The sequence below is a fragment of the Sus scrofa genome, chromosome 12 (assembly GCF_000003025.6).
Source record: "Sus scrofa isolate TJ Tabasco breed Duroc chromosome 12, Sscrofa11.1, whole genome shotgun sequence".
Classification (NCBI taxonomy): Eukaryota; Metazoa; Chordata; class Mammalia; order Artiodactyla; family Suidae; genus Sus; species Sus scrofa.
This window is the reverse complement of record NC_010454.4, coordinates 54,548,577-54,565,732: the sequence shown is the minus strand read 5'-3', so window position 1 is coordinate 54,565,732 and position 17,156 is coordinate 54,548,577. Positions and strand designations below refer to the sequence as shown.

The 17,156-nt window shown below is 46.6% G+C and overlaps 1 protein-coding gene across 3 annotated transcripts in view; it reads right to left on the bottom strand.

Annotated features, from left to right (window-relative positions):
* CFAP52 (cilia and flagella associated protein 52) overlaps nucleotides 1–17,156 on the bottom strand; it is a 37,080-nt gene that overhangs the window by 16,046 nt on the left and 3,878 nt on the right. For 2 of the 3 annotated variants that reach the window (XM_021066266.1, XM_021066268.1), the window contains 5 exons: nucleotides 12,114–12,242; nucleotides 8,711–8,810; nucleotides 7,456–7,572; nucleotides 3,132–3,232; nucleotides 1,472–1,642 (listed from right to left, as the gene is read on the bottom strand). In XM_021066266.1, the coding sequence (XP_020921925.1) occupies nucleotides 1,472–1,642; nucleotides 3,132–3,232; nucleotides 7,456–7,572; nucleotides 8,711–8,810; nucleotides 12,114–12,242 (618 nt within the window). The other variant, XM_021066267.1, reaches the window with a different exon arrangement.

Here is a 17,156-nt window from a genome sequence, read left to right as displayed (position 1 = left end):
AAAAGGCATACAGTTTCTTTTGCTAAAATGCATACTTCCAGAATGTATATTAGCTCATGTGTAATCAGTAAACAGGAAAATGATGGCAGAATATTGGAGACGCTGCATTGGTTTCATACATATTTTTCCCTATATTAATGTGTTGGTATACCAAGTAATAGCAGCTGAAAACAAAATGCATGATCATGACTAAATTAGCAAAGAAAAGGAAGCATGAAGTCCTGTACATGATACTCATTCTCTCCATGTTTTTCCTCTGAACTCAACTGCCTCCACAACTCAGCAGAGGGCAGAGAGGGGGACCAAAGAGAGAATGGGTGGTGACTGCTGATATGTTTCTTTTGGGGATATAAAATATCCTAAAATTAGATTTTGGCGATGGTTGTATAACTCTGTAAATATGCCACTAAGAAAACCATTGAATTGTATACTCTAATGGGTGAACTTCATGATATGTAAATTATATATCAATAGAGCTATTTTCAAGGAAAAAAGAGGTATAAATCTTGAATGGATTAATAACTACGTAAGAAATTGAAAAGGTAGTTAAAAACTTACCCTTATGTAAGGCACCAGGACCAAATGATTTTATAGACTGAGTTTACCAAGCTCCTTAGAAAAAGAGAGGAAAAGTGATAGAGAAAGGAAATACCCAATTTTCAAATAAAGATTCACCTGATAAAAGGCATTTTAACCGTTAGAAATATTTGGAAGAACCTAATCACAAAGACTTAGGGAACCCAAACTATATTTTGTAATCTTAAAGACCAAGTTCTCCAAGTTCTCCAAGTGAGTCTTGCTACCTTTATGACACTGATTTTAAGTTTTGCAAATTAAGCCGAATACTGAGGAAGTTCGGAACAAGAACTGTGACCAACCTCACAGAACAAATCTCACCAAAGACAAAACAGGTTTCAAAATCAGATACTGGCAAACTGTGACTACTGCTCGTTTTAACATTAAAACGGTTGATAGTTTTCTGTTCCACTGGTTTAGTGAGGGATTTACCAAGATAGAGAGCAACTAGATCCAAAAGAACTCAATCTTATGCCCACTGCCGTCGAGCATGCCAACTCTGGAAGACCCAAGACGTGCAAACAAATGACTTGAAAGACATTTGTAAAAAGTCCTCACTAAGCCTTTCTCCAGACAGCTTTGGGCAAACAGAAAAAAAAGTGTTCCCAATCTTTTCACCCTTTTCCCTGGTGGATTTACTAGCAAAGACAACATTCTAAAGAGGCCCAAATTTGAATCATAAAACCAATGTAGCTGCTTGGCAAAGCCAATAGAAAATCTAGCGAATCAGTTCACTACAAGAGGAAAATTTAAGGAGAGAAAAATAATAATCTATTATGGTTTATCATGATTGATTAGGTTAATGGGCATTGAAAAATGCATTAATAAAATTAAATTTCCTTGCATACGACATGGAATGTCCACATTCTTATCATTTGTACTCCCTTCTACTCACAATGGAAAGACAACGTCCTCAACAGCTTCAAAGTGACACGTTGTAACAAGAGTCTCCTTGAAATCTGTGAAGTTGACACGATAAATGTGCGACTCTTCTGTTCCTACGAAGAACTGGTGTCCTTCCCCTCGAAGTGAGATGGAAGTGATGCCACCTTGTAACTGGATTTTCCTTTAAGGAGAAGCAAAAGGGGAAGAAGATTTACTCAATCAAGGAAGATTCATTAACCACTAAGCATTAGAGAGAAGACAATGAGGCATATGACCTGGGACCTGCCTTCAAGGAGGTGACATACTGGAAAGACAGGAGTTACAATATCAAGTGCCCGTGGTCAGCAAAGGGAGAGGCCAGCATGGCTTACAATCGTCAGGAGAGCTTGTCAGTCTGAAATGGGTCATATAACATGCGATTTAGAGAGAGGGAACATTCCAGGCAAGCAAATGGGCACAAACGACTTTGGCAATTGAACACTTTATTAGGGGTTCCCACTGTGGCTCAGTGGAAACGAACCCAGCTAGGATCCATGAGGACCTGGGTTCGATCCCTGGCCCTGCTCAGTGGGTTAAAGGATCTGGCGTTGTTGTGAGATGTGGTACAGGTCACAAGTGAGTCTCAGATCCTGAATTGCCGTGGCTGTGGAGTAGGCCAGCAGCTGTAGCTCTGATGTGACCCCTAGCCTGGGAACTTCCATATGCTATAGGTGCAGCCTCCCCCAACCAAAAAAGCCAAAAAAGCCAAAAAAAAAAAAAACCCCAACACTTTATTAACTCCATTTCTGGGAAATGATCCTAAAATCAGAGGGAAAAAGCCTTTATGTCAAAGGATTTTATTATAATCTTATTTAAAAGAGTAAAAAGTTGAAAACAACCTAAATATCCAATTGTAATGGAATGCTTAAATGCTCTATGGAGAAGCAGCTTCAAAAAGAATGTGCCTAGCCATATTTAAAAGGTTATGGAGTATATATGCTTTACCAGCATCATTTTAAAAAGATTATGTAGTGATACTGGAAGTATTTATGATGTCTTCATTAATTAAAAAAAACAGCAGTTCCTGCCATGGTTCAGTGGTAACGAATCTGACTAGAATCCTTGAGGATGCAGGTTCCATGCCGGGCCTCGCTCAGTGGTTTAAGAATCTGGTGTTGCCGTGAGCTGTGGTGTAGGTCACAGACGCAGCTCAGATCTGGTGTTGCTGTGGCTGTGGTGTAGGCTCGCAGCTACGGCTCTGATTTGACCCCTAGCCTGGGAACTTCCATGTGCCCTGGGGTGCAGCCCTAAAAAGAAAGAAAAAAAAATTAACTTGCATAATAAATGTCCTTGAATAAACCAATTGTGAAAGGTTGAAATTTGAGGTTATTGGTTGGGTAAGTTTCCTCTTGCATGACTAGCGTACTGGCTAAATAATAATTTACGTGTTTATTAGAAGGGCAGTATCCCCCTGGGTAACACTGCATTGCTCTGACTTGATTCAACATAAGCCACTGTCTTTTCATTGCCAAAATCTGCCATCTATTGTGATGCCCACCACTCATTTTAATAGCAGGATGAGCTTCACTAACCAAATAGCACTTAGCCAATATCACTTGGTTGCTGGCTTTAAGCAAACTTCCCTCTAGAGGGTCTCTCCAAATCCAAACCCTGTGGGGTCTGGAACTTACTTGATGGGTTTGTAGCTGGGGCTTCTACAGAAGACCAGCAATCCGGCTCCAGAGCCCACCAATAAACCCCCCGTCTTCAGGCACTTGATCGCTGACACTCCCTAGGGGACAAAAGAGCATTAAGAAAATGGCCCAATTGGAGTTCCCGTTGTGGCTCAGTGGTTAACGAATCCAACTAGGAACCATGAGGTTGCGGGTTCAATCCCTGGCGTTGCTCAGTGGGTTAAGGATCCGGCGTTGCCACGAGCTGTGGTGTAGGTTGCAGATGCAGCTTGGATCCTGCATTGCTGGGGCTCTGGCGTAAGCCAGTGGCTACGGCTCTGATTAACCCCTAGCCTGGGAACCTCCATGTGCCACAGGAGCGGCCCTAGAAAGGGCAAAAAGACAAAAAAGAAAAAAGAAAAAAAAAAGGCCCAAATGGTTTCATCATTAGGAATCTATGCCTGATCTGACACAGAGGGCATGGCCAGGGCCCTGTTGTTTGGATGACGCTAAGGAAGCTACTGCCTGTGAGGACCCCTGAGCTGGCGAAGAGGCTTCAGTGCCAACCTTGAGCTCCTGGGCCAGGAAGTAGCCCTCCTGGTCTTGCAAGAAGCGAACATGCTTCACCAAACCTCGAGCCTTTAAAACCACCTGTGAATGCTGAATACATTAAAAATCAACACTTTATACGCACTCATGCAGTTAGAGCAAAAGGTTGAAGCCCAGCCACAGCGACATCGGTTTCTCCGTTGCCAGTGTCTTCACCAGCACTCCATTCCTATCTCGCAAAGAGACCATATTTTCTGAACTAAATGCAGCAATCAACTTGCCAATAAAAGGAAACCTATTCCAATTTAAGGCCATCTTCAGTGTTTGCGGATGAATGATGGCCATTGCATAGCACCCGCTAGGAAGTCTTTATTTTAAAATGTGCATGACCAATATCTTCTTATAAAACAATCAATAGGAATATAGCTAGTGACTTTATCGGTTTGCATCTTAATGAAGCTTGACTATCATAAAACAAATATAATGTCCCCTCAAATTACTTTACATTGAATGTCGCCTCTTCTGGCTCAAAAGGCACCCTATGATGTTTGAGAAAAGAAACCCAAGGCTGGAGACTATGAAAGCCAGCTGCCCTCTCCTGCGCCCCACCCCACCCCCACTCCAAAAGCACGGCCGCAGGACCATGGGGCGAATGCCTGGCCCATAAGGAAACAAGCCTGAAGACCAGATATTTTTAGCATCTGTTCGGGGCTCGGGGAAGCAGGGGATAAAGAATTCCACAGAGCTTCAAAGCTTTCATACATGTAATTTTTTTTGTCTTTTTTCTTTTTTGCCATTTCTTGAGCCACTCCCTTGGCATATGGAGGTTCCCAGGCTAGGAGTCGAATCAGAGCTGCAGCCACCGGCTTATGCCAGAGCCACAGCAATGCCAGATCCGAGCCGCGTCTGCAACCTACACCACAGCTTACGGCGATACCGGATCCTTAACCCACTGAGCAAGGCCAGGGATCGAACCTGCAACCTCATGGTTCCTAGTCGGATTCGTTAACCACTGGGCCATGACGGGAACTCCTCATACATGTAATTTTTAAATAAATGTTTTTGAAACTGTAGGTATTGTTCAAGTTCACAGTCTGCCTGGGACCCAACACCAGTTCTCCTACTTGCCGGCCAAGAGATGCGAAAGGTACAGGCCTCAGTTTCCTCATCTGTAAAGCGGGATGAAATGGTCCTTAGGTCTCATCAGACTACGGTGAGGATCCAAGGAGGTCGTTCACGGAGGGAGCGACACTCCACGTCTGACCCCATCAACACCTACTGAGCATGTAATGGTTTTAAAATTATGATGATCGTGGTCTTCTTCTTTTTTTTTTTTGCTTTTTTGGGCCAAACCTGCAGCATACGGAGACTCCCTGGGCTAGGGGTCGAATGGGAGCTGCAGCTCCCGGCCTACTCCACAGCCACAGCAACGCCGGATCCTTAACCCACTGAGTGAGGCTGGGGATCGAGCCTGCGTCCTCATGGATGCGAGTCAGATTTGTGAACCGCTGAGCCACGGCGGGGACTCCTGATCATCGTTGTCGTCGTCTTTGTTCCAGGGCTCAATGCCTAACAGGTGCATGTGAAACCATTCCAGTTCTTTATCTTTCTAACCTCAGAGCAAAGGTTTTTGTTCGTTTTAAGTTTGGGGGGGGTTGTTTATTTTTTTTATTGAAGTATAATTGACCTACAACAACTAGAGCCAACATTTCAGGAGCGATTCAAAACGGGTAACTGCCCGAGGTTCCTTGATGTTCAAAACCAAAAGGCTCCGGTGATACTGCCCGTCCCTTTATGCCCAAAGAATGACTTTCTTTCCACTTGTGTCAAAGGCATCTCAGAAACACTGCCTGAGGGGATTCACCATGGAACTCAAATTAGGTATTAAAGCATCCCCAGGAAGCTGAAGCTCCCAAGGTTTGAGGAACCCTAAGAAGAGTCAGCATCTTTTCTGGAGAGGCACTCACATTCCAAGTGCTACGGAGGCAAAAATATCCAGATCAGAATTTTCACATTGTGTTTTATGGGGCCCTTTGGAGGTGTCCCAGGAGTCGGAACTGGCAGGCCTCTGAGCCTCGTCCTTCTTTCACCTGACCTGCTTTGCTTTTGTCTATTTAACATATTGGAATCCCTCCCCTAAAAAATAATTTGGAAAACACCGATTTGGAGGGCACCTGGCTCTCCCGTGGGGTTATTCCTAAACTCTTCTCTACCTGTGCTATAGCTTTCTCCCATCCTCATGCATTTCCTTAAAAGATTGACTATTAAATGCTAATATGATCAAGGAGTTCTCGTTGTGGCCGCAATGGTTAACGAATCTGACTAGGAACCATGAGGTTGCGGGTTCGATCCCTGGCGTTGCTCAGTGGGTTAAGGATCCGGTGTTGCTGTGAGCTGTGGCATAGGTCGCAGACGCGGCTTGGATCCCACGTTGCTGTGGCTCTGGTATAGGCCAGCGGCTACAGCTCCGATTAGACCCCTAGCCTGGGAACCTCCATATGCCGCGGGAGCAGCCTTAGAAAAGGCAGAAAGATCAAAAAAAAAAAAAAAAAAAAAAAAAGCTACTATGATCGAGAAAACTCTGACATCATCCCAGGAACCTGGTACAATATTTCAAAGCTTCTTGGGACTATGACAAGTATCTAACCTTCGTTAGAACCATCTGTTCAAACTGTGTGCGGCAGCTTGATGTGGGATCTCAGTTCCCAGGCCAGAGACTGAACGCCGGGCCGCAGGGGTGAAAGTGCTGAATCCTAACCACTAGATCACCAAGGAACTCCCAGAACCATCTGCTCTGTTATCAGACAGGAGATAGGCAGGTGCAGAGTCTGGTAGAAGCTTTCAAAGTCAAAAGTTTCGTGGAAACAGCATTTAGAACTTTCCGGGGCCCTGGAAATAGCAGGACTTATTCTGTCCAATTACCCTTTGATGGCAGGCTTTTCATTTGGTTTAAATATCAAAGCCTCTCACTGAACTTTTAACCAGAATTGCTAGGGATTCTGCAAATATAAACAACAAACAATTTCAAGGTCTTGCTGATGACTCAAAATGTCAGTGGAGGCCAAAAATCTAAGATCTGGTTGTTAGATTAGAAAAAAATGATACATAGTCTTATAAATCAAAGAACCTGTGTCTCTTACACACGGCAATGGGGCTGCCCAAATGCTGGAACCATTTCTGTTGCAAATCACAAATCCACAGACCCGAAGCTTTGAAGATGTGAAAACTAATTCCTAGTTGAGAATTCCAAGGAATACCTCTGTCCTGAAGATAAGTGATGAGGGCTCGAAAGAGCTAGTCGACACACCTTGCCAAATTCAGGTGCAGCTTTGTAACCTAATAGGAACTTGTATGAATGGTTACCTTTTAGACTTGTCATTTTCTTTCTCTCTCTCTCTCTCTCTCTTTCTTCCTTCCTTCCTTTCTTTCTTTTTTTGTCTTGCCTTTTCTAAGGGCTGCTCCCGTGGCAAACGGAGATTCCCAGGCTACGGGGTGAATCAGAGCTGTAGCTGCCGGCCTACGCCAGAGCCACAGCAACTCGGGATCTGAGCCGCATCTGCGACCTACACCACAGCTCACGGCAATGTCAGATCCTTAACCCACAGAGCAAGGCCAGGGATCGAACCCGCAACCTCATGGCTCCTAGTCGGATTCGTTAACCACTGAGCCACGATGGGAACTCCAGACTTGTCATTTTCTTTCCGGACTCTTGCCAGAAGCCTGTGCTGCTCGTGGAGGGAAGAAATCACTAGAAAACAGCAGAGCAGACCAGATTTCCACGGTCGCTACTCACCAGGCTGAATTTGTCCTTAGCGGGCCCAGTGTCTGCCAGCAGCTTGGTCCTAGGGTTCATCTTTAGAATATCTCCAGTTGTGGTGCCAAGGTAGAAAAAGCTATCGTCACTGGCCATCTGGGGATCAGAGAGAAAAGGAACCCTGAGAACCTAGTTGTCCCCAGCGATGCCATGAGCCACTGACAAGATATGGGATGAATTTTCTCTGAACTCCACAAAGACCTGCCAAGGCATCCATGGTGACTTCCGTTTCCGGAGACCCAAAGATGGGTAAGAACAGCTTTAGGGGGGAGCAGAGTCAGGGCCATACTCAGAACTGGGGGAAATAGTAGACTCAGTCAGTCGGTGCATTTCACCGGAGGTCAGCCTGCGTCTGCAGTTAGCGGACACATCATGAGTCACCCTCGAATGGCTCCTAGGATAAAGGTGTGCTTTATCTCCTGCTTCCCAGAGTCTACATGCAAAAAATGAGTCCGCATTAAACAAGAGGAACAAGTCAATGGAGAACAGGGCTATATGTCTGAATATTTGAATCCACATTAAAAACATATAAATAGGGAGTGCCTGTTGTGGCACAGAGGAAATGACTCTGACTAGTATCCATGAGGGTGCAGGTTCAATCCCTGGCCTTGCTCAGTGGGTTGGTATCTGGCGCTGCGGTGAGCTGTGGTGTGGGCTGCAGCCGAGGCTTGGATCCCACGTCGCCATGGCTGTGGTGCAGGCTGGCAGCTACAGCTCCAATTCGACCCCTAGCCTGGGAACTTTCATATGCCACGGGTGTGGCCCTAACAAGCCAGCAAGCAAACAAACAACAAAACAAAAACCATATGCATAATTCCTCTTTATGGAGGCGACTGCATTTCAGCAAGAAGAAACTTGTTAGGAACTTCCTTTGCGGTGCAGAAATAGCGTAAAATTTCCACAGGGATGTGCTGTGGGCTCTGAGCACCTTCTGGCTACACTACTTCCTCCAGGGCAGGCAGGTTTCTGCGGTCTGATGGCAGACACAGGTCACTTCCCAGCTGGCGAGGCAGCTTCCCACAGGAGCTCCTGTACTGAGACTTGCTCACCTGTGACTCCTCCATCGAGGTCCCTTAGGTCTAGACCTCACCTCCCGACCCCCAACCCAAGGGGCATGTAAGTACACACATGTATAACACACACACACACACACACACACCCCTCTCTTGGGCAGTACTGTTAAGAGGAACTTGTACCAACAGTTACCTAAAATAAGACTTAGAGCAGTACTTACTGAGATGCTCATGACTATTCTTTTCATCTGTCCCGTCTGGCACTCGGTTGGCCAGATCTTTCGGTTTGGGAGATCCAGTTCCCACACTCGAATTGTCCCACTACAGAAGAGAAACTCACCATCAAATGGATGCCCATTGGATACACACTCCACCTCTTCTCTGTTTTCTCTAGTCCCTTGAAGGAGAAGCTGAAAGGACGAGAACTAGCTATGTTTGAGGATTTGTTGTGGACTGGTGATCTACCTAAGATAAAGTCGTCCCTTAGCGTCCCGGGAGCTGGTCCCACGCCCCGCCTCGGACACCAGCATCCACGCATGCTCAGGGGCCCTGGGCGGGCGGGGGGGGGGGTCCTCCTCCGTGTTCGCTGGTTCTGCATCTGCGATTCCGCACTCGCAGATTCTACTACCCGCGGATCCTAAATGCCCGTACGTGATCCATGGTTGGTTGAATCTGCGGATGAGGAACCAGGGAAACGGAGGTCCAATTGCACTCCACTCGAAACTCACAACCGCCCACGCTCCAAATGAGAAAATGCAGAGCCTCCACACAGAGGAGCAAGGATTCACATCCAGCTGTCTCACTTTGAATCGAATACTCCATCCCCGAGCAAAAACAAACGTACAAACAGATAAGCAAAGCACAGCGGAATTCATCAAGTGGGTTTCATTCAAAGTACAGGGTCGTGAGGCAGTTTGGGGGGGTGCTGTTTGTTTTATGGCCACACCCACTGCATATGGAAGTTCCTAGGCTAGGGGCAGAATTGGACCTGCAGCTGCGGTCTACTCCACAGCCACAGCAACGCCAGATTCCTGCGGCTTCTGCCCCCCGCGCTTGGCTTGGGGCCGCATTGATCCTTAACCCACTGAGGGAGGCTGGCGATGGAACCTGCATCCTCACAGAGACAAGGTCAGGCCCTTAACCTGCTGAGCCACGATGGGAACTCCATGAGGAAGTGTTTTAAAGGGAAGGCATCATTATGGAATGTCCGGTCTTATGGAGAAATGAGACTAAACAACTAAGAGTCAAACAAAATCAGCCCCTAACCTGGGACTTGGCCCATAGATGCTATTTCATCATTATACGCTGAATTAATAGTTGTATAAAAATATCGAGGCGAACATCACCAAGACTTCAGCTACGGAGTTCCCGTCGTGGCGCAGTGGTTAACGAACCCGACTAGGAACCATGAGGTTGCGGGTTCGATCCCTGGCCTTGCTCAGTGGGTTAACGATCCGGCGTTGCCGTGAGCTGTAGTGTAGGTTGCAGACGCGGCCCGGATCAAGCGTTGCTGTGGCTCTGGCGTAGGCTGGTGGCTACAGCTCCGATTCGACCCCTAGCCTGGGAACCTCCATATGCCGCGGGAGCGGCCCAAGAAATAGCAAAAAGACAAAAAAAAAAAAAAAAAAAAAAAAGACTTCAGCTAATGTCTTAAATAGAAAAAATTAATCTAAAAATACATTCAAAAATAAAAATAAAAATACGTTCATCAATTTCATTTTCCTTTTTTTTGAAGCCTCAGCGTTAGGCACATAGTGCTCCACAGTATTGTGAATATACTTTCCAAACTAAAGACAATCAGCTTTTCCTTGGCCTCTTGGGTAGATGTCATTTGGATGCTGAAACACTGGAGTCTGCAGCACGTCTGATGGGGGACAATATAATGGAATACGAGAAATTGAAGCCATTGTGGAGAACCCAGGGTACATGGTACCATACTTAAGAATGCCAGCTTTGGAGTTCCCGTCGTGGCACAGCAGAAATGAATCTGACTAGGAACCATGAAGTTGCAGGTTCGATCCCTGGCCTCGATCAGTGGGTTAAGGATCCGGTGTTGCCGTGAGCTGTGGTGTAGGTCACAGATGCAGCTCGGATCCTGCATTGCTATGGCTGTGGTGTAGGCTGCTGGCTGTAGTTCCCATTCAACCTCTAGCCTGGGAACCTCCATATGTCGTGGGTGTGACCTTAAAAAAAAAAAAAAAAAAAAAAGGATGCCAGCTTTTTCTCCATTACCAGTGTCACATGAAATTAAAGCAGACCGAGAATAAAGATTGTCCTAAACACTTTTTTTTTTTAAACTTAAATTCAAGTAGGTTTTCATGCCAGCCAGTTAGTTTTAGGGTCTCTGAATAAATCCTGCTTCATAATTAGCCATGGAACGGTTGCATTCCTGGTGTCACAGGTAGTGGGACAGGAAACAGCAGAGATGGGAGGAGCAGGAATTCTTTCCTCTGGCTGGAAAAGTAACCGACAGTGTGTGACTTTCACGGGAGACCACCGGCGGGTTGAAAAGGAGAGTGCCACCCAGCAGAGGCGTTGGCCGTGCAGTCACGGATCTCTGACCTTTGAACTGATACGTGACACAAAATGCCTTGACACAGGTTTAACTTGCACGTCACGCTCCCAACAGGGCTCTGATGGGTGGATCTGTAAATTGATTTCTTCCGGTGGTCAGATGCTGGCCTCTGTTCAGACCTTCAGCTTGGTGCCCCCCTTCTCCGTGGCTTGGAGCCGACCCTACCAGAAAGGAGCTCACATGGCTGATGGTCAAACATTTGAAGCTTCCTGGAGCGGTTCCTTTGCAAACTCTCATTGTGAGACCTAAATGAAGAGCAGGTGGGAAGATCCACCAGTAAGCGAATCGGTGCAACTGGGCAAATTACCCTGTGAGTGGGGATGGCGGGCGATGTGTCGTCAGTAACAGACAGACCAGAGCCTGCAGTGGGTTTAGCAGATCGGCAGAACCTTTTCAGTAGGAAGCACAGAATGTGTTCAAATAACCGTATTTAAAAAGACTTTCGCCTCAAAGGATTTTTTTTATTTCCTTGTTTTGGCTGCCCTGCTCCATATGGAGTTCCTGGGCCAGGGGTCAGATCCCAGCCCCAGTTGCAATTGAAGCCGCAGCAATGCTGGATCCTTAACCCACTGTGTCAGGGTGGGGCATCAAACCTGTGTCCCAGCACTTCCAAGATGCCATCGATCCTGTTGCGCCACGGTGGGAGCTCCCTAAAAGAATTTTTTTTTTTTTGTCTTTTTAAGGCCGCTGCCAAGGTATATGGGGTTCCCAGGCTAGGGGTCCAATCAGAGCTGTAGCCACCAGCCTACACCACAGCCATAGCAACACAGGATCCAAGCCATGTTGCGACCTACACCACAGCTCATGGCAACGCCAGATCCTTAACCCCCTAAGCGAGGCCAGGGATCAAACCTGCGTCCTCATGGATGCTAGTCAGATTCGTGAACCACTGAGCCATGACGGGAACTCCAGAAGAATTTTTAATGACTCCCAAATCATGAAAATCATGATGGGGGGTCTTCTTCCAGGACAAAACCCACATCTCCCTGCAGTGGGATGACCAGTCAAGTGATTCATGAGTTCCAAAACCCCTGACTGCAGATGCTTACTTTCCGGCGGTGACAAACATCTCATCATGGCATTGGGAGAAGACGACTGAGGTGGCGTTGCCCACGTTGAGGCCGGCTGCTGGGCTGCCACAGATGGCCTCTGTCTTGGCTATGCTCCACACCACCACACTGCCCAGACCAAAGGACAAAGAGTCAGAAACGGGCTTTCAAAATAAGAATCGGCTCTTTTAGTGGTTCTAGAAGGAAAAAATAAAAGCAGTTACTTGCAAAAGAACAAAAGAATTACTCTCACCACACAGCCCCCCTCCAGATGTCTCCTCAATCACCCTGGGTGTTAGAAGACAAATGGGAGACCTTGAAAAAGTTTGGAAGGAAGAGGATTATGAGGCTGGAAACCCATGAGCCTATCAATCAAGTCTGAGGCTAAAAGAAAGACTTTTCAGACCTGCGGGGCATAAACCTTTACCCCTCATTGCCCTCTGATAAAAAATTTCCCTGGGGACGTACTCCGGCAAAAAAAGAAATTACTTCATTAATTAAAAGCAAGAAAGAGGACGAAAGAAAGGCGTGTTTTTAAACTTGAACATGTATCTGCTTCACCTGGAGGGCTTGCGAGCCCAGAAAGTTCTAGGACCTACCCCCAGACTTTCAGATTCAGTAGGTCTGGGGTGGAGCCTGAGAAATAGATTTTTCTAAAAAGTCTCAGGTGATGCTGATGCTGCTGATCCGGGGACCATACTTTGAGAAGCACTGTTTTGGGAGATATTTCTGTCTTTCTGAGTTCAATTTAGCCCTAAATTGAGTAGTGTTTGGTGAATAATATAACAAAGGTATGTGGGGGGGCGGGTGTTACATTAGACACTGGAATCAAAGTATTCAAGAGAAAAGAATGCGGATGGTACAAACCTCGTGGATGGAAAAACATGCCGACCGGAGTTCCTGTCGTGGCTCAGCGGTAAGGAATCTGACTAGTATCGGTGAGGATGCAAGTTCGATCCCTGGCCTCGCTCAGTGGGTTTAAGGATCCAGCGTTGCCGTGAGCTGTGGTGTAGGTCACAGACACAGCTCAGGTCTGGCATGGCTGCGGCTGTGGTGTAGGCCCGCACCTGCAGCTCCGATTCGACCCCTAGCCTGGGAACTTCCACATGCCACGGGTGCAGCCCTAAAAAGACAAAAACAAAACAAAACAAAACAAAAAACAATCCCCCATAAACAAACAAACAAACAAATTGCCCACCTACATTTCTCACATTTTCTACCAGTAGAATGTATTATCGCAGGCAGTCTGCAATCAAGGTATAACCAAGATTGCCAGGAACCCGGAGGGAGGAGGTGGTACGAGAGCTGTAAAGGCATTTTTCTCAGTAGGAAGTTGATAGATACCATCTAATGTGGAACATTCGAGAGGCATATCTCTTGAAAGGGGTAAAGCCTGGATGAGCCAAAATAAAAAAGACCATTAAAACGTCATGCCCGGAGTTCCCGTCGTGGCGCAGTGGTTAACGAATCCGACTAGGAACCATGAGGTTGCGGGTTCGGTCCCTGCCCTTGCTCAGTGGGTTAACGATCCGGCGTTGCCGTGAGCTGTGGTGTAGGTTGCAGACGCGGCTCGGATCCCGCGTTGCTGTGGCTCTGGCGTAGGCCGGTGGCTACAGCTCCGATTCAACCCCTAGCCTGGGAACCTCCATATGCCGTGGGAGCGGCCCCAAAGAAATAGCAAAAAAAAAAAAACGTCATGCCCGAGAGAAATAAAGATGGACCTCCAGGCAAAATCTGGTACGGGAATGTTCACGACGGCGTTGTAATACTAGCCTAAAAGTGGAAGCGACCTTAAAGTCATGGACAGGAAAAATGTGGCGAATCCATATAATGTGAAAACGGGCACCAAAGGCCGCACAGCGCATGATTCCACGTATGTGAAGCATCCAGAGCAGGCAGGTCTATAGAGACGGAAGGTTGCCTGGGGCCGGGGGACAGCCGTGGAGCGGGAATGGGGAGTGACTGCCGGTGGCTACGGGGTTTCACTTTGAGGTGTTGAACGTGTCCCAGAAGTGATTGTGGTGACAGTTATACAACTGTGAAAATGTCCTTGGGGAAGTATTCTGGCCAAAACACACACACACACACCCCCGCACTCGACGAACCCTCCACTAAAAACCACTCTACGGTATATCCTGAATGGATGGATTTTATGGTATGTGAAGTGACTCTCAATAAGCCTGTAAAAAAAAAAAAAGAATCCTGGTGCCTCCAGAGAGTAGAACTCTGTATGGTGGAGGGGATGTGAATTTTAAATCTTTCGGCTTAAAGATTTAGCATAGGCACATTTTATCTTATGTTATTTCATTTAGTGTGTTAGTAGGACAACGCACTGTCTTAATAAACTGTGAGCAGCTATAGCTTTGATTTTTCAAAAATAAGTTCAAGATCTAAAAATAAATACAAGAAACCAACATAGATACTTGGCCAAATAAATCCCAGCATATCCGTACAGTTGAATAGCATACAGTCATTGCAGAGAGGGATATATATGTGTATATATGTGTAGTTTATATTTTGATATATAGACGTATAGATAGATAATAATACAGATGATGTTCTTAATATAAAATTAGCCAAAGCAGGTTGTATTACAACATTGTCAGTACGACAACATTCATGCAAAAAATTCATAGATAGGTTACAAAATATTTTATATGTATGCATATGCACTTTTTTTTTTTTTTTTTTGGTCTTTTTAGGACCACATCCATGGCATAAGGAGGTTCCCAGGCAAGGGGTCCAATTGGAGCTGTAGCCACACAGCCGTAGCAACTCGGGAGCCGAGCCATGTCTGCTACCTACACCGCAGCTCACGGCAACACTGGATTACTGAGCGAGGCCAGGGGTCGAACCTGCATCCTCATGGATGCTAGTCAGGTTCGTTAACCACTGAGCCATGATGGGAACTCCTGCATATGCAAATTTTACAATGTTCCCAGCATCCCTTCTGCTTCTCCCCCTTTGTGGAGACCCCAGGGGCTTTGGGGAGAATGGCCCCTCCACACGGCAGGGTTGACCCATGACTGTCCAAAACCTGTCCCCAGGACCCCATGGTCCTCAGACCGTGGCTGTTCAGGGATGGGCATATTGCATTTTCCTAGCAGAGCAAAGTTTATTTTTCTTTAGAATGTTTGTCTCAACATTCCCTGATTTTCTGCAAATAAATTTTAGAGAGCCAAAAATCAAGCTTGAAATTACAGAGGAAATGAATGATGTTGCAGATTAATCTTGGTTAAGGGGCCATTTTTCCTCCCCCAAGGCCTAGCCTTGGCAACTTTTTGGCAAGGGGTAGGGACGGAGGTGCCAACTGCTGAGCTTGAAGAATCTCTGGGGCCGGGCCCCCGGCATCCGTGGTCTTACTTCCTCGGCTGATTCCAGGGTGCACCCAGGATTGAGAACAGCCCCCCTCAGTTGAGCTAAGACTGTTAATGGACGATTTGTGGATGCATTTCTTTCTTGTCGGCCATGCCTGCGGCATAAAGAAGTGCCTGGGCCAGGGATCAGACCCGCGCTGCAGCAGTGACACTGCCAGATCCTTAACTTTTTGTGCTACCAGGAAACTCTTGAATGCCTTTCTTATGAAAACAGCAACAACAACAACAACAAAAACCTGTCAAATGGGGATGGGCCAGGGAACTGGGACTATTTCCATGGCCGGAGAATGACTATGAAAGGAGGAAGTCTCATGACGATTTTGTGGATTTGCTATATATTAAGAGATTTCTCAATAATATACCTATTACATGCAGATAATACAAACCTTGTTGATGTAAAAACATGCCGACCTACGTTCCCCATATTTTCATTGTACTTAACTTGTGCAGCTCATACGAGAAAATACCTGTAGATGTGCACCTAAGTATTCAATCCTAAAAACATAGAGGGTGGGGGGAGTTCCCGTCGTGGTGCAGTAGTTAGCCAATCCGACTAGGAACCATGCGGTTTTGGGTTCGATCCCTGCCCTTGCTCAGTGGGTTAAGGATCCGGCATTGCCGTGAGCTGCGGGGTAGGTTGCAGACGCGGCTCGGATCCTGTGTTGCTGTGGCTCTGGCATAGGCTGGTGGCTACAGCTCTGATTAGACCCCTAGCCTGGGAACCTTCATATGCCGCAGGAGTGGCTTAAGAAAAGGCACAAAGACAAAAATAAATAAATAAACAAATAAATCCTACACAAACCCCAGGTGTTATTATTTTTCTTCTCTAGCATTTATATGGGGGTATCCACCTTCCTTTAGCACTTATATAGGGATATGCACTGCATTGATGTTCTTCCTAACAGAATACTTTTAAATACTCCCCCCCCCCAAGTTTCATTTGTATGTATCCTCTGCCTACTAAACTTGATTGTGAGATTCTTGAGGGCAAAGATCATGTCTTGGCAAGGCAAGTTAAAAATGCCACTTCTGGGAGTTCCCTGGTGGCCCAGTGAGTTAAGGACCTAGCATTATCACTGCTCCTGGCTTGGGTCACAGCTGTGGCGTGGATTTGATCCCTGGCCTGGGAAATTCCGCATGCCACAGGCAGCCCTCCCCCCCCAAAAAAAATGCCACCTCTGGAGTCACACTGCCAGGGTTAGCCCCCCAGCTCTGCAACTTAGCTGCTGGTAACCTTAGATTGTCATCTGTCATGTGGCCCCAAGAACTCCCACCCCATGGAGTTGTCATGAGGCTTAAAGGATAGTTAAAATGCCCAGCACACACATGTCCCACAGGAAGTGGTCAAAGGAAAAAAAAAAAAAAGCTGTTGGGGACGATGAGGATGACAAGGATGATGTCATCTTTTACAGCAATGGCTCTTGTTTTAGCTGCCCCTTAGAATCCCCTGGGAGGTCTTTCCAACTTTTTTTTTTTTTTTGGTCTTTTTAGGGCCACACCCGTGGCATATGGAGGTTCTCAGGCTAGGGGTCCAATCGGAGCTGTAGCCACCAGCCTACACCAGAGCCATGGCAATGCGGGATCCGAGCCGTGTCTGTGACCTACGCCACAGCTCACGGTAACGCTGGATCCTTAACCCACTGAGCGAGGCCAGGGATCGAACCTG